This window comes from Fundulus heteroclitus, chromosome 19 (genome assembly GCF_011125445.2).
Source record: "Fundulus heteroclitus isolate FHET01 chromosome 19, MU-UCD_Fhet_4.1, whole genome shotgun sequence".
In the NCBI taxonomy this organism is placed as follows: domain Eukaryota; kingdom Metazoa; phylum Chordata; class Actinopteri; order Cyprinodontiformes; family Fundulidae; genus Fundulus; species Fundulus heteroclitus.
The window spans coordinates 4733429-4761182 of NC_046379.1; the positions used below are offsets into that span (position 1 = coordinate 4733429).

A 27754-nucleotide genomic window follows, 5' to 3' on the forward strand; every position below is an offset into this window, starting at 1 on the left:
TGTCGCTTCATGCTTGCTCAATATGAGGGATTGCTGCAAAGCCATCAACAATGCAGACGACTCTCCCTGTGGCTCTACGGTTCCCCAGGAGTGAATGCTGCTTGTCGGGACTTTGAAGCAATCAACTGGTTCCCTTATATAGGAAATGTTTGACCAATCTGTATAATTTGATTGAACTTGACTTTGTAAAGTGCCTCAAGATGACATGTTTCATGAATTGGCGCTATATAAATAAAATTGAATTGACTTAATTCAAGTGAATTACTCAAATACAGACTTTGATGCATTAAAATCTGCTTTGAATTCAGTTATTAAAACTGACTAATTACAGCAAGTGTTTTCACAGAACAACTGTCCCAGATACTGTTCTTATATTGCTAGACCAAAAAGAGTTAAGTTTATTATTATTAGAGTCAAATTAAATTATTCCAAATAATCTGCAAACTGGATGAATACAACAAATGAGCAAATTTAAATTTTGGAGCTACAATGATTTGCAAAATGATCATATTTTGTAGAGCAGGTAAAACATTGTGTTAATTTTTTGGCCCTCGGGTTTCTTTGACTTGACTATTTTGCCCCATGTGTCGTAAAGTTTGGACACCCCTGTCCTAAAGCGTTCTGGTGCAACCAAGTTACTTAATTAGTGAGCTGTCAGTATAAAGACGCCTTTTCTGAAAGGATTGAACAGTTACGCAGTTTGGCTGATGGTATTTTGTCAAATTTATTGTTTGCTGTACAAAAAAAAGGAACTAAACATCAAGACCTGCGGTGAGAACGTAGCCTAAGTGAGATGTTGATTTTTTCCTGTGAGGTTAAGTTACTTTTATTACAAACTTTTAAGTTTGTATTTTATTTTATTGTTTTATGTAATTTATGTATTTGAGTCTGTGCATTTGTTTTACCCTGTTGTTACTGTAAAGCACTTTGGTCTTAGGGAAATTTTAAAGTGCTTTGCAGATAAAGTTGGATCTATCTATCTATCTATCTATCTATCTATCTATCTATCTATCTATCTATCTATCTATCTATCTATCTATCTATCTATCTATCTATCTATCTATCTATCTATCTATCTATCTATATATATATATATATATATATATATCTATATCTATCTATCTATCTATCTATCTATCTATCTATCTATCTATCTATCTATCTATCTATCTATCTATATATATATATATATATATATATATATATATATATATATATATATATATATATATATATATATATATATATATATATATATTGCATTTTAATTCCAGGTTCCGAAACAAGAAGACATGAAAAATACTTTTATAATGCACTATAAATTTAAAAAAAGACAATGACTGAGGTATGTGTGATGAAAGGCAGGATATCTGACGGAATTGTGACCTTTATCAACACGGACATGTTCTCTGTTCTCTGTTTTTCTGCTTGTATCCAAGCAGAAAAAACAGAAGAAAGCACTTCCAGCTCCTCCAGGCGTGCTCCGGGGGACATTGGTACTTAGTCAGGCTTCAAAACTCCCACGTGTTCATAACCCGATAAAAACGAAGCGCCTTCCACGAATCACCGAACAAAAGCTAGAATTCACGACTGACTTCTTGGAAACATTTACCCAGACACGGAAGACAGAAGGGTAAACAGATAAGCGCATTAATAAGACTTAAAAGTGAATCCTTTCTTATAGATGTTGGGCCAAATCTGTCGTCAAGTTGGAAACAATTCAAAAGTCATAGGAGCTAATCTGTAGCGCCTGCTGAGCAGATCTCACCGCTCTGAACTTTCAGCAGCCGGCGGGTCGTCCTGTTCTTCACTAAGAAACTCTCCCATGTTTTCCTGTTTATGACGCTCGGTTCTTTACCGCTGTGCACGCACAGAACGTCCCTGCCCCCAGATTTACAGCCACAAGTAGCAATTCTGCTTTGGTTCAACTGCAGGTTTCAAATTCCTCTAGTCAGTGAGTTGACTATAAATGTGTCTGCTTTTAAACGGTATTGGCACTTTAGTCAGTGTGGACCAAGTCAGTGTCTCCATAGATATTTTTTGAGCACATTGAAGAAGGAAGTGGTCAAAATACTCCTGTGGACCAACACCGGGAGATGACGCTGTAGCTTAATGATCTGAAGTCTTCTTTTCAGATGATCTGAGGGCGTCTTTTTCTCCCTGGGTCAGGTGAGACACTTTCTGATGCCTGTGGCTCAGACCTGGGTTAAGTCAGTGAATGCAACAGTTGTGGTCCTGGATACATCCATGTTCAGTGGCTCACGAAGCTCTGGCTTTGCTTCATAATCCTCTCCAGGCTGCAGTTATCCCCACTGTTTGCACCTCCTTAGACTTAGACTTAGACTTTCTTTATTGTCATTTTGTATACACAGAGTGCATACAGAACGAAATTTCGTTTTCACACAGCTCAGAAAGATTGCAGTAACTCTACAGGATACCTGACAGTGAATTACAGTACAGTAAACCACACATTTTTCCTTCCACTCAACTTTCCTGTCCAACGTGCTTCGATGCAGCTAAACATCAGCTCCTTTGGAGCCATCTTCACAATTCTCCCTAGGCTGATGATATTCCTGTTGTTTGTGGCTTCTTTTCAACCACATATTTTCCTTCCACCAAACTTTCCTTTCCGACAGACTTTGACACAACCAAGGAGCTGCTTCTTTGGAAATTTGTTTTCATGACCTCTTGGTGGAAGGTGTTAGTCTTCCTCATGATTGTTTAGGCCATAACATCCCTTTTCTGCAATAAAAAACATTTTTTTAATATTACAATTAGCTGAGATACTTAGTTCTATTAGCTGCGGTAAGCTGTAGTATAATAATTGTATACATTTTTAGACTATATTGTACTTATCCTGTATATTTAGAGCATGTGCAGTACAGTTGCAGTAGTACGGACGATAATACTGCCTTTAGCCGGGGTGTCGAACTCATTTCTATATTGGGACATTCTGGCGTCATGAAGTCATAGAAAGGGCCGGTTGCACCTGTATAGATGACACTTTTGATTACATAATTTCATCCCAGTTCACATATAAATGTAAAAACCTTCACAGTAACATAAAAGTAGCACCCTTAGGCCCATATGAACAGTTTATCTGCAAAAACAAAGTGGGGCGAGTTACACTTTAAACTCATTACTCTGCATCACTTTTTCCTCTTTTCTGACATTTCTCGGTTGTTTTAATGCAGAAGTGTCCAAACTTTTTGGCACATGGGCTGAAATTCTCAAGTCAAAAGTACTCGAGGGCCGAAAAATAACAACAATGAAAAATAACCCAAAAATCATGTTGTGAATTTTTTTTTACCTGGTTTATAAAATATGTTAATTTCAATTAAACAAATTATTCTGATTTTTTGAAGGAAAATAATGTTACATCACTGTTGTTTTATTAAAAGATGATCACCAAGTTTGCAAATTATATTAGACTCAATAGATTAAAAAAAAAAAAAAAAAACAGAATTTAGGCCAGTATTTCTTTGAAAAAACTTGCTAATTTTAATAAATTTAATAAATTTAATAAATTTAAATAAATAAAAAATGCTTTTAATGCACAAAAGTTTGTATTTGAGTTAAAGTCCTCAGACAAAAGTGGTCGTATTTACTATGAAATTAAATAGAATGTAAAAAGTGTGGTTATTAAAAGATGAATACATTGTGTTGTACCCAACGTTTGCAGTTGTAAGATCGTAACCAGTCTGTATTATTTTTAATAAAACGTTCCCATCTCCATCAGACAAATCTTTCCAATAGACTAAATCTTTCTTGAAATGCAGTTCGGAGGGGGGGGGGGGCGGACACAAAATTAGTCCAGGGGCCACAAAGGGCCGCACTTTGGGCATGCCTGTGTTAATGTGTAGTGGGAAAACTGACATAGTGGCAGTTGAAAAAAAAACCAAAAACATTCTTAGACTTAGACTCAACTTTATTTATCCCTTGGGGTTGCTCATTCAGGGAAATTCTGGTTCCAGTAGCTTATACAGAGGACAAAGGGCAGAATTAGAGCTATTGAAGACAGAATACAACAGACAATAAAATACAATATAAAAAGAGTGTATATAGTGCAAAAGAGCAGAAAAAAAGTTGTAATATCCTGGAATATGATAATCCTGAAAGAGGTAACTTCTGCTGCTATCACCAAGTGAATATATATATATATATATATATATATATATATATATATATATATATATATATATATATATATATATATATATATATGCGTGTGTGTGTGTATATGACCGTGAAAGTACACATGACATCATCTGCTTACTCCGATTTTTTTTGTATTTTTATTCTTATTTTTTTCTCATTTTCTTTTTGATCCACTGTATATAGGAAGATACACCGTATATAACTGATGCACCTTCTCCTGACTATTGACTGACTATTGAGCTGATGTGACAAATGAATTTCTCCAATGTGAGATCAATAAAGGCTATCTTATCTTATATGAGATTAAAAAATACTACACAGTAGTTGGCATGTGTTATTACACAGTGAGAGATAGAAAATATTGCACATGAGTGACAGTAGGAACCAGGGGCGGTTCTAGACAGGGGCCAACAGGGGCCCATGCCCCTGTAGAAATGGCCCTGGCCCCTGTTATGACCCCTGTACTAAAAGCATGATGTTAAATAAACTTCTGATAATTATTTGCAATGGCAAAGAAACCATAACTGATTGGTCACTTTGACCAATATTATTTGTTACCTATACAGCTTTACTCTAAAAAGAATTTAAAACTTAAGATGTTTCACGTTTAGCTTTAGCCGTATTGAGCAGGGGGCAAAGTTTTCAACTTCTAGATCAGGGGTCTGAAACCTGCAGTTCCAGAGCCACAAGTGGCTCACTTAATATTATTACACAGTTAAATATAGCCATTTTATTGTTTTAAATTTTTTTTGTTCTGTGCCCCTGTGAAAAAACACGCCCCACCTTGGCCCCCCTGGTGAATTTGGTCTAGAACCGCCACTGGTAGGAACATTTCCAGACATTTTGTACAATTTAAAAAGATCCATGCCTCTACTTTGTGACACACTATGCTTTTTTTTTGGGCTCTTGAGGGCCGGGTAAATTGCCTTGGCGGGCCGGATCGGGCCCGCGGGCCTTGGGTTTAACACACGTGCTTTGAATGGGTCTGAATGGGTAATTTTTACGTAGCGCTTCTTGGCTCAGTCCCCCGCAGGCAGCTCACGTTGTTCGGGGTCACCCAGTTTGACTAGGCTATCCTAGTTTGCATTGGAGCGCAGCGATAACGCTGTTGATTTTGACGCTGTGGGATCAGCCGCGCCGATTATAACCCTCTTGTAGAGCCGCTGCAGCCAATGGCTCCGGGGGGCGGACAGGGCTCGCTAGGGGAGTTGTCTGCCTGCGAGTAATCCGATTGGGCCGCCTTAAAAAGGGCACACACTCACACGCTGCACGCCCGAGAAACCTCCGCTTGCTCCGTCCCGCCGCACAGAAATAGAAAAGGTCCGGCAGGAAGAGAGCAACGTGTAGCGGGGACCGACCTAAGATTTACTCCCGGCGAGAGCAGGTCTGATCAGCGGGGGGAAGCTGTTTACCTTTACGGTCCAGCCTGGCCGACCACCGAGCCGGAGGGGAGGGTAGACCGCCAGCTTTCTGATTCAGAGACCGCTCTTTTTTTTAATTTTTTTATTACCGCTGCTTGGTTTAACTTTAAACCTGAACTAAGCCTCCCGGCCTGCGCACATTTCTAAAGGAATGGCCATGGACTTCGCCGCTGGATGTGTGGGAGGTGAGTGGCTTCGGCGGAGCGATGCTAGCCGGTTAGCATTAGCCGCGGCGGTTATTTTCCATCGGCCCGGAGAGGCAGGAAGCTCCAAAGCTCGACGAGCAGCTGCCGACGGGCTGATGGAAATAGGGGGAGGGAGGGGGGGTCACACCGGTGCCGTGTAGGGCCCCACCGGGAACCGGGAGCGGGGAAAGGTGAACGGGAAGCCGGGATATAGCGGCTGTTTTTATGCTGGGGTTTGTGTGGGAACCCGGATGTAGCTTTTTTTTTTTTTTTTGGGAATTCTTCACCTGCGGCTCAGCGGCAGCGGCAGGGAGGGGTGTTTGTTTCTCAACCCCCGTCCCGACATCTCTCCACAAACAGCTGAGTCAGAAAGCAGCATCCGTCTTTATTATTAATAAGTTTGTTTAGCGGAACATGAGCGAAGAACGGACAGGTGAGCTGCTGTGGGTCCGGGATCAGTCCGCGTCTTCTGAGGCGGGGGGGACGCGGGTTCGAACCCCCGGCTGGGCGCAACGACGTCTGCCACGTTTGACGCAACTTTGTGTGGCCCTCACTTCACGTTTGACGCAATAATTGCAGTAACTTATTACATTTATTGCGTCAAACGTGAAATAAGGGCCACATGGGGTAGCACCACTCCCATTAATGGACCATCCTAGACCAGTGGCGGTTCTAGGCCAAATTTACGGGGAGGGGATGCAAGGTTTTTTTTTCTATAGGGGCACAGAACAAAAGAGTGAAATGATAACCATTTAATAATATTAAGTGAGCCACTTGTGGCTCTGTTCTAGCAAATGAAAACTGTGATACCGTCTCAATACGGCTGAAGCTAACTGTGAAACACCTTAATTTTTAAACCCTTGTTAAAGTAAAACTGTAAAGGTACAAAAATAAAACTGGTCAAGCTGACCAGTTATGGTTTCTTCACCAGTGCATATAATCGTAAGAAGTGTATTTAATGTTCTATCTATAGTACAGGGGCCAGGACCTGGCCCCCGTTGGTACCTGTCTAGAATCGCCCCTGGACTCTATAACCATAGATTAGTCGTCATCATTAGGGCTGTAAACGGGCAAAACTTCAGAAATTAGTTTTCACCATTTTCAAAAGGGGGGAAAAAAGAGAACCTAGTGGTGAAACATGAATTTCCAAAAATAATTTCTTATTCTATTAAAAGATGGACATCTGCATTTCTGGTAAAAGGCTTTTACATGAAAATTAGGTCAGTAAGGTTTTTTTTTTTTTTTGTTGAACAGTTGGATAACCTTTGTTCAGCTTATTAATTTTTGTGGTGTTTAAGGTTCTGACGGGAAACTCACAGACAAATGCTCACTTAAATTATTATTATTTTTAAATTAACCATTTTAAAGCTTCTTGGCCTCTAGATCAGAGGACCTGCATCCTGTGGTTCTGGAGCCAAAAATGGCTCTTATTGGCCCACAATATTTATTGGCTTGTAATAACTGGCTTAATATGGTAAAGAACTAAATTATGTTATTGAGTAAAGATATAAAAATGCAGATTTTTAGTCGTTTTTCATGTAGTAATGGCATTGAATTACCACAACAGAATGACAAAAGTATTAGAAATATAATTTTAATTTGTAATTGCTGTTGAAAATTGTTGTACTACTGTGTTTTAAATGAGACAGTCTCAAGGGACTAACCTGTATAAATAAAGGATTAAATAAAAATATTAATAATTTAGACCTATTATTTCATGCCACTAGTTTAGAAACCTTTTTTTTGCATCAATTTCCACAAATGCCAACATCTCAATAAACAAAATGCATTGTCCTCTTTTTACAGGAGTTTTGGTTTTTCTGTATTTTAAAACCTAACGATTGTATAAAAAAAAATTGGTGGTTCTTTAAATGATGACCTCTAATCTCTAATTTTTGATGAAGGTCTTCAATAGGTTTGTGATAATTTGTTAAAATGTCCAACATTTATGTCTCCAAACGAGTTTTATTTCGCTGGCCTGATGGTAATAATGGCTCCTTGGTTTCTAAATGTTGCTCCGGATCCTCTTAGATCAGCGTTTTAAACTGGACCTGATGTTCTCAGACTGGGTTTCCTTTAGGTCCCAAAAACATTTTATTCTTTTGCTAATTAAAATCCCAGATCAGAAATTGTACTTTCTAACTAATCTGCTTTTATTTGTAAAATAAATCCGTGTGTAGAACTTAAAGGTAAAGGTAATTAACGTGGATTCAGTGTGGCGTTGGTTCAGGAGTCGTGGAATTGATCATGAAGCAAAGCCAAGTAGCTCAGACTAAATGTCCAGCATATTATAAACTGTGGGAAACCAGAGGAATGACCTAAAGAGTTCATAACTTCTGAGTAAATGCGGTTCCTTTGAAAAGCAGCACCAGGAACCTCTGGGAAACGTGTCAGCTGCTTTGTCTTTGGCCAAGGCCGCGTCTCCCCACGTTCAGCAGGGTTCACAGCTGTTGGTGGGAGCTCCTTTATTAAAAAGTGTCTCCATAAAGATAATCAACATCTGCACAGGTTAATTAAATTTTATTTATATAGCGCCAATTTATGAAACATGTCATCTCAAGGCTCTTTCCAAAGTCAGATTCCATCAGATCCTCCAGGTTGGTGAGAAAGTGTCCTCTCTAAGGAAACCCAGCAGGTTGCATCAAGTCTCTCCAAGCAGCATTCACTCCTCCTGAAAGAGCGTAGAGCCACAGTGGACAGTCGTCTGCATTGTTGATGGCTTTGCAGCAATCCCTCATACTGAGCATGCATGAGGCGACAGTGGAGCTGTTCCTTCTATTTATTTAAACAATGTAAGGTGTGTTTGATCGGGTTGTTTCTCACGGGGGTATATTTACAACAAAAGATACCTGAAGGTGCTTTACCAGACAGGCGGATCCAGTTTCTGACCACAAAACACTCGGATCAAATCATATATGGAGATGAAACTACATGTTATCCACTTAGACCAGGGGTGTCAAACTCATTTCTATATGATGCCACTTTGGCTTCATGAAGTCATTAAAAGGGCCGGTTGCACATGTATAGACGATACTTTTCAATTTCTAATTTCATTCCAGTTCACATAGAAGTATAAAAAATGCACAGTAACATAAAAGTAGCAATCATAGGCCCAGTTTATACAGTTTATCTGCAACAAAAGTTGATATTGGGGTGAGTTAAATTTACAGGAGGCACAGATTTAGCCAATTTATACACTTTAAACAGATATATGCCTCTACTTTATGACACGATGTGCCTTTTTTTTTGGCTCTTGAGGGCCGGATTATTTACCTTGACCTTGGGCCGGATTCGGCCCGCGGGCCTTGAGTTTGACACCTGTGACTTAGACTGTTTAAAAAAAATGCAGTTTCAAGCACGTGGCGACAGTAGGCACTCAGTTCAGTGCTGTGATGGAGACGTTTTGTGAGGTGTTTACAGAAACTATTGGAGAAATTTGACTAATTTCCCTGGAAACCATACCAGCGTGTAAAAGTCAGGGCTACTATTAAGTCTTTTTTTTTTTTTTTTTTTTTTTGCTCTCAGCAGCTTCATTGAATAATAAAGCTTTGTTCCTGTGATGAGACAAGTTGGGTCTGATGATCTCTGATCACTTTACCTTCCCCTAAACGTCTAAAAACGAGGAGGAGAGGATTTAAGGAGCCGCAGGAGACGAAACGCTCTGAACCAGAACAGGTTAGAGGATGGGAAACGGTATGAAAGGGACTAAACGACGCAGAGCTTTAATTTCCTCTGATCAGATCGCACACAGCCGGTTCTGATCTGACGCTACGCCCGACCCAAGCGGCTTGGCCCACCTGGAGCCCCGGCCAGGAAAGCGCCGTAAACGGGGCTGTCGCTAAAGGAGAACCCGAAAAACCGGCAGAGACAAGAGACGGCTGGTAGCCCTGAAGTCTAGAAGTTGTTGTTTTCACAGGACCAAAAACTCTCACCTGTCCCATCTAAAGCTCCACCTGGCTGGTTTAATAACTGACTGGTGTTTGTCCAGAAATGACCCACTTCTGTCTGTCATTGACAGCGAGGTTAATTAATGTTCCCAAAGCCAGCAGCTCAGGTTAACGAGATAAAACCAGCCCACAGGTTATGCTGCTTAAATCCCAACGAGCTGCTCCGCGGTTTCCCATAAATCACAAACGTTTCATCCAGCCGACGCACGTTACACTTTTTTTTATTTCTGTCTTTGCATGTCTGGATTTCCAGAAGCAAAAATAAATTACGTGTTTTGTCCCGTAAGTGAGAGGCTTTGCTGTGAGGTAGAGTTTTTGGGATCATTGACACGGGTCAAGGACGAGCCACGTTGCTGCTGACGTCACCGCTGACGGTCTGTGAACAGCTGGTACAACATCTGGCCTGGCTGGAGGCTGGAGGCGGAGCCAGAGGACCGCCACCAACGGCGGATGGATGGAAAACCAGATGTTCAGCTGCAGAATAAGGAAAACAAAGCTGAGCCGACCTGAAAATCAACACGCTGCACGTTACGACCAGGGACGTGAAAACGCCGCCATGGAACGGGTTTCTGAAGAATTCAGAATAAACGAGATTATCTCCAGTCCTGCGGAAAAATATTCGCCCCCTTGCCGATTTTATTTCTTTGAAACAAGTGGAATAAATTTGAATATTGTGTTTCAGCACCAAAATAATGTGGAAACACAAAAAGCGGTTTTAAAATGATTTAAGGCAGGTATGTCCAATCCCCAACTACATTTCATTAAAGACCATAAAGACCAGCACAGATGGCTGATTCAGATGGAAAACTTTTTCTTTTTAATTAGGGAAAAGTTATTAAAGACAGTTTAAGATCTTTAGAACTGAAAACTTTAGGTACAACCCAAGAAATTCATCCTTTAATAGCCAGACGTTTTACATATTCTTTAATTTAATAGTGATTAGCACCACATCTCTGAGATCTTTGACTCAAATGCAGAATTTGGGGCGCTAAAGTCTGTCTTAAATTAATTTGTTAAAATTAGCTAAATAAGTCCTGACCCGTTCTTATGTTGATAGACCAAAAAGAAATGCTGTTAGTTTTTAACTGGGCCTAAAAAATGTGCAAACTGGGTGACCCGTCTTTTAATAAAGCGAATAAGCAAAAACCTGTTCTTAACTTTGGACCTACAGTGATTCCCACATCCCTTAACCTCAGAAAATCTGACTAATTTGTTTATTTAAAATTATCACATTTTGTAGAGTAGGTAAAAAAAACACAGCGTATAAATTTCTTTTTATTTTTTTGCCCTCGAGTATTTCTGAGTTGATGTCGGCCCTCAAGCTGAAAAGTTTGACACCCCTGATTTAAGGGGAAAACGTCCCAAATCAATGCGCTGAAAGAAGTAATTTTCCTCTAAGTTTAACTACCAAGCTTTGTTACTCTGGATGAATGTCGGCTCACTCTTCTTTGCATAATTGATTTATTTCAGCCACATTGGAGGCCTTTCTATCACAAACGGCCTGTTTAAGGTCTTCTAGCAGCATCTCAATAACATTTATTGAGTTTGTTAACTAGACACTTTGAAATCCCGTCACTTAACATGTGTATATATTTCTTAACATGTTTATATTTTCTTTTTCTGCAGGTGCTGCTGGTGTTTTGGTCGGGCATCCGTTCGACACCGTGAAGGTGGGTGTTTGCTAGTTCCTCTGTGCGATTTCACTCTTTGTTAGGCAATAACAGGATTTACGACTTGGTATTGAAATGTTGAAAATGTAGTAAAATTTTAAAAGAAAAGGTTAATATGAATCTAGGTAATCAGAATATTTGTGCAATGATGATGAAATTTGATGCGTTTAGAAACCTAAAGTTTTCTAACTTATGTTTATCTTTAAAAATTTTTTTTTTTTTTACTAGATTGGTGCCAGAAATTGAAACGAGGGTAACATGAAATCTGTTGGTTACTTATTATTTTCATACTGATGCCACAGGAATGGTGTTTTACAACAAGGCCGCTTGAGGACCTTGGCTTCATTTAAACCAGAGTAAGACCATTTAGTCCAGTGGTTCTCAAACTTCTTCCGTTGTCATCGCAGCAAAAAACGTAAACGTAACCTTTTTCTTTTAATTATTACTCATCTCCCCGTCACTGCAATAAAACCATTGTTCTCAAGATTACCCACAATCCCTTTAAACAACTGTCATTTTTTCTCTCCACGTTGCCACATTTTATAAACGGTGTAAACAGAACGGCACGTTACGTTTAGCTAGCAACAAACATCAATAAAGGCCTAAAAATGATTAAATGAAAATATACGCCCAAAATAATATGAAGACGCTAAAATCAGAGACTGTATGCTGGGTTACCTCAACGCAGTGAAGCTACCCGATCCGCACCACTTATGGTACTGAAAATACTTATTTCTATACTTAAATCATTAAATAATGCTAAACTATATCGTGAATAAAATATTGAAGACTTTTCTGAAAGAAATTGATATGTTTTACATTCTCTCCATTGTATTGCTTGACATCATCATCGGATAGGCTCAGAAGTCCGGGAATATATTATTGCGTAACATTTATCTGTATTGTCTGAATGCACTCTGTTAGTTTTATTGCTTGTTCAAACAGGACTGGAAAAAAATATTTCATCCTTAATTAAACGGTGAACTTCGTTATACAAATAATCTTGTTCTAAACATTTATTTTATTAGAAAGTTAAAATTATCGATTGAGATTTTATTTAGCGCCCCCTAGTGTACGCATCATAATCTAGAGAAGACCTCGTCACTGCATTGTTTTTTTTTTTTTTTTTTTTTTTTACAAAAATGAACAGGGAATAAAACAAATGCGAAGGCATACCTTATTAAAATACATTTATTAGGCACAAAATACATACATATGCAAATCAAATAAATGATAAAAAAAACTTCAAAAAACTTCAAAATCAAATACGATTCTGTACTCCTATATGTACTTTAAGAAATGGTTTATATATTTTTATTTCCCTAACCACAACTGGGAAACATTTTTGCTATTAAAAAAACAAAAAAAACAATGTGTTTTTTTTTTTTTTGTATTTCTGTTTAATTTTTAGAATATGCATTGTTGCCGCAAATACAAAGATATACAAAAAGAAACCCCTGCCTCGAAAAAAATGCAAAAGAATAAAAAAGTAGGAAAAACTAAATATTTCCTTCCGGAAGTTATTCTGTTCGTGCACGCGCAAATGAGCTGATGGTACGGATCGGGTAGTGACAAAGCCATTGCTCTGAGGATTACCCAGAATCCCTTGCTACCCATACTACTGACTGCAGGTACAGTCCAAACACCAGATGGCGCTGTTTATTTAATTTATTTATTTTTTAGCTGGGCTCCATCTGAATACCTCTAATTATAGCTCCTAACTTCTGCTCCTTGATCTTTCATGAGGTCAGCAATAAGAACTCGGCCTGCTGGGCCGTTTGTCGGACAGCCTTCAACTCTGACGTTGTTACGTGATGGAAACGATCGCGGACGATCCTAGTAAGATTTAGGATCAGATTTAGTAAAGATTAACTACAAAGTGCGCGCCCCGTTCTCTCCGGACATTTTCGTCCATTTCGTTTCCATTTCCGTGTCACGCAAAGGATTGTGGGATTCCTTATACCGTCTCGGCGCCAAAACGAGGTTCCTCTGCTAAAGTGGCTGAGTGGAGAGGAAGTAGGGCTGAACAATTAATTGCATTTTCAATATAATCGCAATTTAAAAAAAACGCAATTTCCAAATCTCAGAGTCTGCAATTTTTGGCTATGTAACAATTAGGGAATTAGACGCGTCCATTAGGTGTTGGTAAAATGTTTAAAGTGGGTTTGCCTCCACATGGAAGGGAAGACAGTTGCAGCAGTGAGATAATCTAATTTTATTACTTGTTTTAGAGTTTATATAATCATACATAGCATTAAGTACAGGTCAATCAGTTTATTACATAGACTTGCTTGTTGGTTGCACTTTATGTTCAACAAGGATTGATGTCCAAATCAACTAAAAGCTGTTCTCTTGAATAATATTCTGATTAATAGAAACATTAAAAGTTCTTGTTTTAAATAGTCCTTGTTTACAAACATCTTTATTTAGTGGCCATTTTTGTTGTTTGTGGTTAACGCGGAGAAAAGTCAAAATTGCAATTTTGATTGAAATAAATTGTTGGCAGAACGCAATAATTTCTGCTGAGTTTAGATGCTGTGGGTGTTTTAGCAACTAATCTGCACGGCGAGGAAACAAATTGATTTATTGTTTGTATATGTTTAAAAAGACATGATAAATTAAACTGGGAAAAAAATCGCATTAAATCGCAATATCAAGAAATCGCAATTAGATTATTTTCCAAAATCGTTCAGCCCTAAGAGGAAGCATACAGGCTCCTTTTCCTGCTTCCTTCCTCGCTAACTGCAGCATTCAGACAGACGGCGAACCTAAACGAGGTTTTTGGATGGAGCCCTGCGCCCCACAGTTTGAGAACCACTGTTTTAATCCAGCTCAGACAGTCTTCTGTTTTTTTTTATTTATTCTTTTAAGTAAAAATCCATCATTACCTCAGTGAGCGGCGTTTTTGTAACTCTTGTAACCTGTAGAGCCGACCGGCAGTAAGGGTGAGGGAGCGTCACACCGAGGCGTCTGCCAGCGTGAAATAGCTGCAGCTTGTTTTAGAGGCGGACGGTGAATGGATTTTTTTTTTTTTTTTTTTTGGTTGTAGTTCTTTTACACCTTGCTTTTGATGTCATTTCTCCCTGAGCCGGTGTCTGCTTGGGGCTCGGGGCGGCTGTCTTTAACAGCTACAGTGTCACTGTGTTGTAGATGAGAGAGAGAAATAAACAACCTCTCCACGGAAATGTGACCTAGTAAGTATGGTCCAGGTCTTTTTATTATCTCACCCAATGTCCTGTCTTCAGCTATAGAAGTATAAAGCCAAAAAAGGCCTTTTTTTTTCTTTTCTTGTTTTTATTTTTATTTCATTCAACGTTATGCTCTGCAATGTTTCTACCCCCTCCCCCTCACCTGTTGCACCCCCTAAGCCTTTTTTATATATTTTTTAACCATGAGACAAATGATTTAAAGTGAATGTCTGCTTATTTCCCTACAACTGTGCATTACAGAGTCTGTTTTGTAGTCACTGTCGTCCTCTCTGGACTCCACGCGCTCCCCTGTGCGTCTCTAACGCGCGTGCTGTCGTCCCCCAGGTGCGGCTTCAGGTCCAAAATGTGGACAAACCTCTGTACCGCGGGACGTATCACTGCTTTCAGTCCATCGTGCGGCAGGAGTCGGTAAGGGTTGCATTCACCGCTCTATCTCACACACGCGCAGCTTTCACACCTGTAGATCATCTCCAGGGTCGGGTTACGGCGCCGTCTGGGATTACGCGCGTCATGCAGACGAGGTCAGCGAGTGAGAGCTCAGCGCTGCGTGGAGCTAAATAAGGCGTCGGACGGTTGTGCTATTCATGGCGCCTGTGTCGGGATTAGGATTCGCCTTTTTGTGGCGTTGGTGCTACAAAAAGGCAGAAAAGTTGCATTTTATGTGGGTTAAATTTCAGATGGGGACTGGTTGGGCAGGTGAAGGAAAAGATGCACGATTCTCAGCTTTCCCTTTGTGGAAATGGCTGCATATGCATTTATGCCCCTTTGCTATGATGCGCTTTAAGCTGGGCGTACATGTTATGAGTTTTTCTCACCGAGCTATATAATACACTGGAGTGCTGATTTTGCCGAAAAACTGAAGTCACTGGCCGCCATCTTGCTACTCCCTACTCTCAGAGAATCCCATAGGATTTGGTTGCAACAACAAGCAGTTTTCTGGCTGTGGGAAAATGTTTCACAGGTAATTCTACAGTCAGTGGATGTACTAACACTATCAACTACTAGGAAATTAGGTGCTGAAATATTTTACATGTTCATATAAAAAAAAAAGTATGTGTATATGTATGTATATATGTATGTGTGTGTGTGTGTGTGTGTGTATGTGTAAATAAATAAAATGCAAAATATTTCAGCACATGACTTTCTCAGTACGTGATAGTTTTAGAACATAACATAAAAGTATATGGCATTTGAGATTTTAAAAGTCTTAAGCCCCCCCTGAACATGAGAAAATCCTCGTTATTCGATGCTGTAGCGCACATATTCCTTAGTTACTGGGGGAAAATAGGGAGTACCAATATGGCGGCTGGCGGCTTCAAAGCGACTCGTTCTAACAGCGGGCGATTAGCACTCCAGTGTAGAATATAGCTCAGTGGTTTTTCTCCTTTTTTGGATGATTCTTCAGTCGTGCGAGATATTTTTCTTTTTCTTTTTTTTTTTGGATCGGGCCAAGTTTTAGCTTGATCGCCGGTCCTGCGTCGTATCGTATCCAGACGGTAACGAGGGGCGATTAGCTTCTCACCACCACCTCCTGATCAGGAGTCAAATGGTCGGATGAAAATCAAACATGTTTTACATTCAGTCGGCCCTCCTGAGGAGATGGTGAGCGCCTCCTGCTGGTGAAGCAGAGCTATGAGCGTCTATGAGAGGATTTCCCCCGACCTCACGCACTGAGCATGTGCAAACAAGGGAATTCTTCTTCTTCTTCGTCTTCTCAGATGAAAACATAGGAGTGGGGAGAAGCATGGCGGCGGTGCGTGTGACTAAGGCTACGTTCACACTGCAGGTCTTTGTGCTCAATTCAGATTTTTTTGCGTGTCCGTTCACATTTCCAAATATATGCGGCTTGTATGTGATCTCCTGTGTGAACTGAATGCGTTAAACCGAAGTGTCCCGCATGCGCAGCTGAGGACGCGATGACGTCACACATAGCAAAGCGTCCTCAGTGTTTGGGGAAGTAAACATGGATTATAATGCTGGCGCGCATTTTTCGCTCTTTAATTTATTTTCTAACTGGAGCTTTCCCTCCATTGACTGCTCTTCTCATTGTTGTCCGCTATGGGTGTCGTTTTTTTTCCCGCTTCTGCATAGCAGGACGCAGAATAGTGACGTTTGTCGAGTATCTGTGACGTACAGGTCTGATAAATGCGACCCGGCCGTACAGACACAGGTTACAATTTAAAAAATCTGATACGTATCAGATTCAGGACCACATATCCAAGTGGCCTGGGTCGCATTTGAAAAAAAATCAGATCTGTGTTGTTCAGAGTGTCATAAAAAGATCAGATACAGGTCGCATATGGGCAAAAAAATCAGAATTGGGTCACTTCAGAGTAAAAGAGTCAGAAACTTGTAGAATTACCAAGGCAGCGCGTTTCTTTCTAGTGAGCTTCATATTTAACAGAGAGCATCGACAGTTCTGTCTTTTTCTTCTTCTACTGTTTACATTTGGGGTTTCAGACAGACGAGTCTGAGTAGCGCCATCTTTTAGACGTACAGTCTGAGCAGTCAGGTCACATCAGAGCGTCGGGCCATACAGTAAGAACAGACATGGACAGATGTGAACTTTTAAACTCTGTGGTTTCATCGTACAGTTTGAGTTGTATCTGAGGACATTGATTGAAAATATCCTACAATGTACTCCCAGCTTTAACGATAGAACTGATTGGGCGCGTTGTCCCGGCACCGCTGCGTAACATCAGCTCCACGTTTATCTGCTGCGCCCTCTGTGAAGCACAGCCTCACGTGTCCGTCTCCCTGCAGATGCTCGGTCTCTACAAAGGCATCGGCTCTCCGATGATGGGCCTGACCTTCATCAACGCCATAGTCTTTGGCGTCCAGGGCAACGCCATGCGGCAGCTCGGCCGCGACACGCCTCTCAACCAGTTCCTGGCCGGAGCCGCCGCCGGCGCCATCCAGTGCGTCATCTGCTGCCCCATGGAGCTGGCCAAGACGCGCATGCAGATGCAGGGCACCGGTGAGAAGAAGTCCAAGAGGAAGCTGTACAAGAACTCCCTGGACTGCCTGGTGCGGATCTACAGGAAGGAGGGCTTCAAGGGCATCAACCGCGGCATGGTGACCACCCTGCTGCGCGAGACGCCGGGCTTCGGCGTCTACTTCCTGGCGTACGACGTGCTGACGCGCTCGCTGGGCTGCGAGCCCGACGACCCGTACATGATCCCCAAGCTGCTGTTCGCCGGCGGCATGTCGGGCATCGCCTCCTGGCTCTCCACCTACCCGGTGGACGTGATCAAGTCGCGGCTGCAGGCCGACGGCGTGGGCGGGGTGCACAGGTACAGCGGCATCGTGGACTGCGTCCGGCAGAGCGTGCGGAAGGAGGGCTACAGGGTGTTCACGCGCGGCCTCACGTCCACGCTGCTGCGCGCCTTCCCCGTCAACGCCACCACCTTCGCCACGGTGACTCTGTTTCTGATGTACATGCGCGAGGGAGAGGAGTGCAGCCTGCAGAACTCTGAGCCGCAGCCGGTGCAGCTGCAGCCGCTGCAGCAGCAGACGCAGCCCACCAGCATGTAGGGCCCGGTAACAACCAGACGGCCGAGCCGCTTCCATCTCTGCTATTTAAAACATTTTTTTTTTTTAACCTGAAAGCTTGTAAATATGGCTTCTTTTCAACCACACATGCTTTTGTACGACTAGCTGAATAGAAACGTGTACTGTTACTGTGATCCAGAGGCAGGAGCGATGCTCTGTAGGTCAGAACCGAGACGTAGACGTTAGGAAGGCGCCGCGCTGGGTTTCAAGTTACCAAAAATTAAAAGGTAACATGCGTGCAAATCAGCGCTCCCTTTTTTTTTTCTTTTTTTTTATTGTTTTATTGTTAAACATGTTTGCAGTCCTTTTGATAATTTGGCATCCTGCAATAGCTGCTGAAACACAGAAAAGAGTTTATGAAAAAGTTCCCAAAGTCTATTTGTATTAAGAGGTCAGCGGACTTTAATGTGTTATGGCCGCTCCGTTCGAGGCTCGCCGCACGCTGAATGTAGTTCAGTTCTCCTGCTACAGTGTTACATAAACATATGTTTGGATAAAATCTATTACAGATTGTTTTTTATTTTTTTTATTTTCCTGTATTTGACCACAGCTAAAATCAAATGTGAAGCAGAGAACTCCTGTCGGTTTTTAATGAAGCACCTTATAACCAGAAGACTGGTTGAAACGACAAAGGCAATCCCACTTATTTTGTACCGATTTAATTTTTTTTATTTTTATTTACCTCAGCTACTAATACAAAAAAATTGGAAATTGGATTTTAAAAATCCAAACTTCAAACTGTTCCCTGTCAGCAGAAGTCACTTTGTCCACTAGGGGGCAGCACCAGACCAGTCTGCACCCCGTCACAGATCAAAGCTGCTTCTTTTACTGTATATGCTGGATTATAAAGGATGAATGTTGGCATATAAAGTCCTAATTTGGATTATAAAGGATGAATGTTGGCATATAAAGTCCTAATTTGGATTAAAGCGACACCAGAGGTGGAGTCCCTGTGTAGGTCGTAGAGAGAGAAGGAGCTAATTGTTCCTTCAGATTGTTCTCAAGGCTTTAGAATTACTTTTAAACTTTTTTTTTTTATTTTGTAACTTTTATTTCCTTTTTTTATAGGTAGAAATGATTTGATGTACATTTTTAAGAGGGCTGCTTTAGATATCAATGCTGCTTTGTAGAGACTGACCGATGCAGGTTTATTTTATTTTTAAGGCCGATACCGATTATTCTAACCGATATATGCAGCCGATTTATTGTTTTTTTTTTTTTGTTTTTTTTTTGTTGAGTCCGATTTTATTGTTTGTTCTTCCTCCATTTACATGATAACAAATGTTACACAAGTCTCAAAACTTTATTTTAAACCTGCTAACATTAACAATCAGCTCCAGACCGCAGTTTGAGAAGTACATAGAAAAAAAAAATGAGCGTCACGACTCTTATGGCGGCGCTTTGTTTTGTCACAGCGAGAAAAGAGCTTCTTTAGTTCAATAGGGAGGAGAAAGAGCACTGCTGCAGTGTATGGACGTTATTCTATGTAGATGTAGCTGCTGTATGCGTAGTGGTTGGTAATTACCTTTATGTGGCTACATGCTTCTCCATGGGAACAAACACAGACGCCGCCGTCTGCTGACAGTGAGACAGACTTTCAAAAGGCCAGATTCAGCTAAGTTTGTTGTTGATATACCAATATTAGCAGCCACTGTCTGCTGGGGATGGAGTGGCAGTGTATGCGCGAGGTCCGGCTGCTGAATACGTTAACGAGTCGGTATCGACCGATCCGGAGGGAAAAAAAACACAAATATTGGCCCAAAAATGTCGGTCAACCTCTACTGCTGTGTTCTGTGCTTCATCATGTACAATACTTTGCACTAAAGTAGCCATCAAACTGTAGTTCTTTGAAAAACCTGCTGAAAATAAAGACTTATTTTTTAACACATATTTTGTAAAGGTGTGTGTGTTTATCGTTGAACAGATGTAGCTACTAGAAGAAGAATAAAAAAAATACTGGTCACAAATAAAATGGCAACTTTTATTCAAGAGAATCTGATTTACAACTTTGTACAGTTGGCAATAATATACACTTTATTTTAACAATGTCTTGATTGCAATCTTAGTGTTTGACGGAAAAACTAAAGAAACTTAAAAAAGATGAGCATAAAAAAAAGCAACTTTTTCCTATAAGTTTAATGTTGACAGGTCTGTTTCCTTTAGGCTCGTTCCTCACTGAGGTGGAGTTCAGACGGTGACGTTACACGGTAACTATCTGCCTATCGAGGGACAAAAGTGCCATAATTCAATTTTATTTAAATTGACAATTTAAATAAAACCCTTCTAATATGCATATTTGTTTTCCAAAATGTAATTAATTTAATAAATGTAAGAATCATAGAAGGAAAAACAAGCATTGAAGTCGTCATAATGGCTTGTCAGCAAATCTTAAACATGATTGGTTTACAGCCTGTATATCAAATCCACTGCTGACCAATCAGCTCATTAGCCCCGCCCACTAAGCGTGGTGGTAAAGGCTGACAGGTGACATTAAAATGCTGCCACTAAAATGTAAAAATATGGATTTTTTTTATGAGCCATTTTCAAATTAAAGAAGCATTTACATTTATTCAACACACATTCACAATTTTACTCAAATATTTATTTACAGACTTAATTGAATTGTTGCACTTTTGAGCCTCTATTTTTGGTCGTAAATGGAAGCTGGTTTCTGTGGGGAATGTTTCTCGGTTCTGGCGTCTCCGTCTCGGTTCTACTTGGGTTTCCCAGCCGTCGACGTCTTGGCCAGGAAGGACGGGTCGCAGGAGTAGCGCAGGAAGCGGTAGATCCCCTCGGCTCGGGTTCGGCTCATGCAGCCTCCTCTCTGGATGCCCTCCACGGAGCTGCAAAAAAAAAAACATGGTTACCACACATTTATCCTGCGTCTCTTTAGTCATTTTTGATGAAAATAGAACATTTTGCATCGATGCGCTGCAGAGAAACGCACAAACGGACCAGGTGAGGGTTGGAGGGATGGATTTATAACATTTATCAGACACTCGGATCCGTCACCTGTCGATCAGCTGGCCGATGGAGCTGAAGTTGTGGAGCAGGTTGAGCGCGTGGACGTGGCTGACCGACGGCAGGCTCAGGTAGAGCTGCAGGGCCTGCTGCCGCCGCTGACCCTTGACCTCCAGCGGCACGGCCACGCCCTGACCTTTCCGATGCTCCAGCTTCGCCAGGTCCGCCAGCAGGGCGGCGCTCTGCTCGGCGCCGTCGCTCCACAGCAGGCGTATCCCCGCGTCGACCAGAGCCGCCAAAGTGTTGTAATAGTAACGCGTGCGCTGGAAGGGACGAGAAACCTCACCTGTAACAGTCGCAGGTAAACAAACGGCCACATGGTAAATAGGTTTGGCTGCGTCTCAGTTTAAGTTTAAGTCAGGCGGGATGTTGCTGGAACCATAGACATAATATAAGAGTAGACGCGTCATTGGGCGGGTTCTGCCTATGCTGCGATGCGTCAGAGCGTCCGCCATCTTAAATGTGGCAAATCTGCAGTTACTCAGTCACTTAAACAGTATCAGAGGGACTTTAATCTCTGAATATACTTTGTATTCGTAGTATTTTTTTTGTAATATTACAAGTTTATTTTCGTATCCCTTTAGCTTCATTCTCCTGAATTTATTCTCCTAAAGAATAAAAATATTTAAAATAATCTAACCTGGCACTATTACTCCAGGAGTGAAATAATTCTGCAAACTGTGAACATTCTGGAAATGTTCCCCCTTAATTCTCATAATATGACGTTTTTATCATAACATTATCACTTTTGTTTGTTTGTTTGTACTTTATTGACCTAGGACTTTTTTTCCTCATATTATTAATTTTACCTCTTTAATACTCCCCCAAACAGTCTGTTCCTAAAGGTTAATGTGTGACACGGTTTTATGAAATAATGAAGACCACAATTTTTATATTTAACAGATGGATCCTTATATTCATAACACATACACACACAAATATATATATATATATATATATATATATACATATATATATATATATATATATATATATAAAGAAATGAGTTAGTTGTGTTTAATTTAAAGGAGCGTGGCACCTGTGGGTCAGTAAAAAGAAAATATTGTTGTTATGCAGAGTTAATTTCTTTCCTGATTAAATGGTGTCAGATAACAATTTGGATCTTTCCAAATAAAATGTTAAAATAGTTATTCTAAGGCATATAAGTGACAGATAATGACCTGAAAACACGTTTAAATGTGTTTGAATGGCTTGTTTTTCTGTGTTTGCGTTGGATAACAGAGAAAATGAAGCTTCTTCTCAGACTGACTTCTTTTCTGTAAATATCTGCCGCCAAACTTTTTACGTGTTGCAAATTTTACGCTATGGTTGCTGCAGAAAGAGAAATTACAGTACTCTATATATTAAAATGAATATTTTTTCCTCATATTATTAATTTTAACTCTTATTACTCCCCCAAACAGTCTGTTCCTAAAGGTTCACATGTGACACGGTTTTATGAAATAATGAAGACCACAATGTTTATATTTAACAGATGGATCCTTATATTCATAACACACACACACACACATACATACATACATACATACACACACACATATATATATATATATATGTGTGTGTGTGTGTGTATTTATTGCAGCACAGGAATGAGGCATCTTTTCTGATTCACGTTCACTACAACAGAACTCAACTTTTTTCTGCCACATACAATATGGCGGTGACGTTGACGTGTGAACCTGCGCCCTATGACACGTCTACGTTTATGTCTGTTGCTGGAACGCACCCTGCCTGCACCGATCCGTCTCCACCACCAGACACACGCGCTCAAACAGCCTCTGCAGGTTGTTCAGCCTCTCCACCAGCCGCCGGCGGTTCTGCATCGACGCCAAATCCGACTGGCTCCACCGGTCCACGGCCATCCGGTTGCTGACGATGAAGTAGCTGGCGTCCAGCGAGCAGACGTGGACGCGGGCCCCGTGCCGCTGACGCAGGCTCGTCACCAGCTCCACGCCGCCGCTGATGCAGCGGCTGTCCACCAGGACGCAGACGGACCCGGGCGGAGGCGCCGCTGACGTGGAAGCGAGTCCCTGCAGAATAGGGCTGAACAATTAATCGCATTTTCAATATAATCGTGATTTAAAATAACGCAATTTTTGGCTATGTAACAATTAGTGAATCAGATGCATCCTTAATGTGTTGTTAATATGTTTAAAGTGGGTTTGCCTCCACATGGAAGGGAAGACGGTTGCAGCAGTGAGATAATCTAAGTTTATTACTTTTTTTAGAGTTTGTATAATCATACAAAGCCTAGGGCTGGGCGATATGGATTAAAAAATAAATCTCCGATTTTATCATACCAAATTCGATTAATCGATTTTTTTCCTCCTTTTTGTTTCATAAAAAGAAATTAAATTATTTTAAAACCTTGCTTTTTATGTCAAGCATTTCATCAGGTAGTTGACCTGAATTCAAAGTGCAACTAAAAACAAGCTGTGAAATATGCTTGTAAAACAAGATGGCAGCCGTGCCATTATAAACAATAAAAATATAACAAAACATTTGCTGCTAGTTGTGTTACACATTGAGCTAAGAACAGGCTTCACTGCACTTGTGAAGCTCAAACTAAGTTAAAAAAAAAAGTAAAGTAAATGAAGTACCTCGTATTATGGTAAAAAAAAGTTTCTACTTAACAATATTTTGACAATATATTTGCCTAAACATATATTCAGCATCACATGCTGTTCTCTTCATGGAAACCCAATGAGTGTATTGGCAAAATAAAATCCAGATTTTCCAAAAATGAAATCTTAAAGAATTGTAAATTCGAATTAATCGATTAAATCGATTTATCGCCCAGCCCTAACAAAGCGTTAAGTTCTGGTCAATCAGTTTAATACATAGACTTGCTTGTTGGTTGGACTTTGCACTTTATCTTCTACAAGGATTGATGTCCAATTAAATTAAAAGCTGTTCTCTTGAATAATATTCTGATCAATAGAAACATTAAAAGTTCAAAATAGTCCTTGTTTACAAACATCTTTATTTAGAGGCCATTTTTGTTGCTTGTGGTTAATGCAGAGAAAAGTCAAAATTGCAATTTTGATTGAAATATATTGTAGGCAGAACGCAATCATTTCTGCTCCGAGTTTAGATGCTGTGGGTCTTTTAGCAACTAATCCACATGGCGAGGAAACAAATTGATTTGTTGTTTGTATATATTTTGAAACACATGATAAATTAAACTGGAAAAAAAAAAAATTGCATTAAATCACAATATTAAGATAAAAAAAATCGCAATTAGATTATTTTACAAAATCGTTCAGCCCTAACCCAGAACACACAATCTAGCGTGCATGAATCAGCCGTGAGACGGTACCTGGGCTTCTTTCACCGGGTTTGCACTCGACTCTGGCTCTGCGAAGTCAAGCTCGTCAGAGAGAAGATGTTGATTCTCCAACTTCTGACGACACCTGCAGGGAAAACAAAGACGATGATCAGTACGTCGGCGCCAGAGGGCCTGGATGCAGACGGTTAGCTCAGGATCGCTAAGACGTAGCGAGAGGCCCGGATGCCTTAGCTGCAAATTTTCTGTCGTAGAAAACTATTCGCAACAGATTTCTTCTGTTTTTGCTTAAGAGTGTCTAAAATGAGGCCCGGCGGCCATTTGTGGGCCCCGACCTTTGATCAAGGCTCAGGCGTGAGATACATTTTAGATTCTGGGTTTCATATAATTTGCAGATCCATTTTCAACAAAAATCAGACTATTCCTTAAAATGTTCCATGTTTTAGATTATTGTTGAGCGTTTAGACGTGAAAAGAAATGAAATCGCAATGAAATTGGTTTTAATTTCCCCATGTGGACATCGCTGGTTTCAGTGTGTTCCACATAGACTACCTGAGTTACTGCAAACTGCAGGCATCAAAGGAGGATTTCATTGGTTACGGACCTTTTTAAATATTTATGAAAATGTATATGTTGATCTGAAATATTTAAGTGATCTGTAAGAGGCAACACGGAATATTCCTCCTACGCTCTTCTGGTTAATTCTTCTAAAAAGTCTGTTTTACTTTGGATTTATTTTGGCCATTAAGTTTTTTTTTCTCCCATTTACTTCATTTGTATAAAAAAACACTCCTTCTGTTTGTGTCTCATCAATCCTCATCTGCTAATCTGAGATCGGGCCACAGGAGCAACGGGTCCAGGATGGAAACCCAGACATCGCTCCCCAGCGACATCCTCCAGCTCATTCTGGGGTTCCCAGGGAGTTTCCAGGCCAGACGGGACATTTAGTCCCTCCTGCAGGTTCAGGGTCTTCCCCCGGTTCCCGTCCCAGTGGGCCACACCCAGAACCTTTTGGTTCCTTTTGATGCGGAGAAGCAGCGGCTCTACAAGGTGTTTAATGACATCCATATAAATACAGACTGTGGAAGAACCACCGTGCTGGTACTATTGGACCTCAGTGCAGCATTTGATACTGTCGATCACTCCATTCTGTTAGAGCGCCTGGAGAACTGGGTCGGCCTTTCTGGTACAGCTCTCCACTGGTTTAAATCCTACTTAAAGGACAGGGACTTTTTTGTATCAGTAGGTAACTTTACATCCCAGACGACAAAAATCACATGTGGGGTTCCCCAAGGGTCCATCCTGGGTCCCCTCCTATTCAATATCTACATGCTCCCTCTAGCCCAGATAATAAAAAATAACAACATCAGCTACCATAACTATGCAGACGACACACAGCTCTACATCAACATGTCACCAGGTGACTATGAACCAGTTCAAGCACTGAGTAAATGCCTAGAAGAAATCAATACGTGGATGTGCCACAATGTTGTTCAGTTGAACAAAAACAAAACAGAAGTAATAATTTTTGGACCAATAGAGGAGAGATCAAAAGTTAGCACACAGCTTCAGTCGCTTCAACTAAAAACCACTAATCAGGCCCGAAACCTGGATGTAGTGATGGACTCAGACATGAACCTTCAAAAGCATCTAAAGACAGTTACAAGGTCGGCTTTTTATCACCTGAGGAACATTTCCAAGATTAAAGGACTGATGTCTCAGCAGGATCTGGAAAAACTAATCCATGCGTTTATATTTAGTAGAATTGATTACTGCAACGGTGTTTTCACAGGTCTGCCTAAAAAGTGGGTCAGAACGCTGCAGCTGATCCAGAACGCTGCTGCCCGCGTCCTCACTAAGACTAAGACAGTAGAGAACATGGACCCGGTTCTGAAGTCCTCACTAAGACTAAGAACGTAGAGAACATGGACCCGGTTCTAAAGTCCTCACTAAGACTAAGAACGTAGACAACATGGACCCGGTTCTGAAGTCCTCACTAAGACTAAGAACGTAGAGAACATGGACCCGGTTCTGAAGTCCTCACTAAGACTAAGAACGTAGAGAACATGGACCCGGTTCTGAAGTCCTCACTAAGACTAAGAACGTAGAGAACATGGACCCGGTTCTGAAGTCCTCACTAAGACTAAGAACGTAGAGAACATGGACCCGGTTCTGAAGTCCTTCCATGGCTCCCTGGATCTCAGAGAATAGACTTTAAAATCCTTCTGTTAGTCTATAAATCCCTGAATTAGCACCTAAATACATCACAGACTTGTTATCAGGGCATCAACCATCCAGACCACTCAGGTCTTCTGACTCCAGCCTGCTCTGCAGAACCAGAACCAGAACCAGAACCAGACATGGAGAAGCAGCATTTAGTTCCTATGCTCCACTTATCTGGAACAAACTTCCAGAAAACTGTAAAAGTGCTGAAAGCCTGAGTTCCTTTAAATCAAGATTAAAAAAACATTTGTTTAAAATTGCCTTTGAATGTTCAAGTTAAAATGTTTTACTGTTTTCAAATGTTCTTTTTTGTTTATACACTATCCCTACTTGCTTTTATTCTGTTTTATTTTCCTATATTTTAATCATGTAAAGCACTTTGCATTGTCTCTGTAATGAATTGTGCTATATAAATAAATTTGCCTTGCCTTACTTGGAGCTCCTCCCGTCTCTAAATGCTAGAAGCTCGTTTTAGCCGCCTATGCCTGGGATCTTGTTTTTTTTTTTTTCCAGTGACCAGCCAGACGCTCGTGACCAAAGCTGAGGAAATCGACAGCTTTGCTTTTTGGGCTCGGCTCTTTCCTGGAAACACCAGACCGGATCAGCGCCCGCATCTCTGCAGACGAAGCTTAGATCCGATCCGTCCGCCTCTCGTTCCACCGGTGAACGAGACACAAAGAAGCTCAGAGACTTCTCAGAGGAGGAGTGGACTGTTCGTCCACAGGTTTAAATAAAGTTTCCATTGATAAAAAAAAAAATGTCTCTGGAAGATGGAGGCGTCAGTAGACGATGCGTTTCACACTGCAAAAACGGAACTAAAAATATTTTCTAAAAATGAGTATCTGTTCTTAATTTGAGCAGGTAAATAAAATTATCTGCCAATGGAATAAGATTTTTGGGTTACACTTTATTTGAAGGGGTGTACATAAAACTGACATTACACTGTCATAAACATGACATAACACCTGTTATGAACATAAATTACTCTTTATGAATGTTGTCATTAATTGTCATTCGGTAAATTATGACACTATTAAAGCAAAGTTGACATTGTTTAAAAT

General features: G+C 40.7%; 2 protein-coding genes across 5 annotated transcripts in view; one reads left to right on the forward strand and one right to left on the reverse strand.

The window, feature by feature from the left end:
- Positions 1-5158: 5158 nt before the first annotated feature.
- LOC105927637 (mitochondrial basic amino acids transporter) lies at positions 5159-18900 on the forward strand. Of its 2 annotated transcripts, XM_036150450.1 has the most exons (5): positions 5161-5764; positions 11338-11381; positions 14532-14575; positions 14915-14998; positions 17354-18900. In XM_036150450.1, the coding sequence occupies exon 5, from the start codon at positions 17354-17356 to the stop codon at positions 18122-18124; it is 771 nt and encodes a 256-aa protein (XP_036006343.1). In that variant the 5' UTR covers positions 5161-5764; positions 11338-11381; positions 14532-14575; positions 14915-14998; the 3' UTR covers positions 18125-18900. The 2 variants fall into 2 exon arrangements, with proteins under 2 accessions (XP_012719957.1, XP_036006343.1); XM_012864503.3 differs by lacking the exon at positions 14532-14575 and having other exon boundaries at positions 5159-5764.
- A 1777-nt stretch (positions 18901-20677) lies between these two features.
- The window catches only part of fancm (FA complementation group M), a 65620-nt gene continuing 58543 nt past the window's right edge, over positions 20678-27754 (reverse strand). For 2 of the 3 annotated variants that reach the window (XM_036151184.1, XM_036151183.1), the window contains exons 21-24: positions 24504-24597; positions 22911-23214; positions 21155-21426; positions 20678-20985 (exon numbers count right to left, since the gene is read on the reverse strand). In XM_036151184.1, coding sequence (XP_036007077.1) covers positions 20713-20985; positions 21155-21426; positions 22911-23214; positions 24504-24597 — 943 coding nt within the window. In that variant the 3' untranslated portion in view covers positions 20678-20712. Of the gene's footprint in view, positions 20986-21154; positions 21450-22910; positions 23215-24503; positions 24598-27754 lie in introns of all 3 variants that reach the window. The other variant, XM_036151185.1, reaches the window with a different exon arrangement.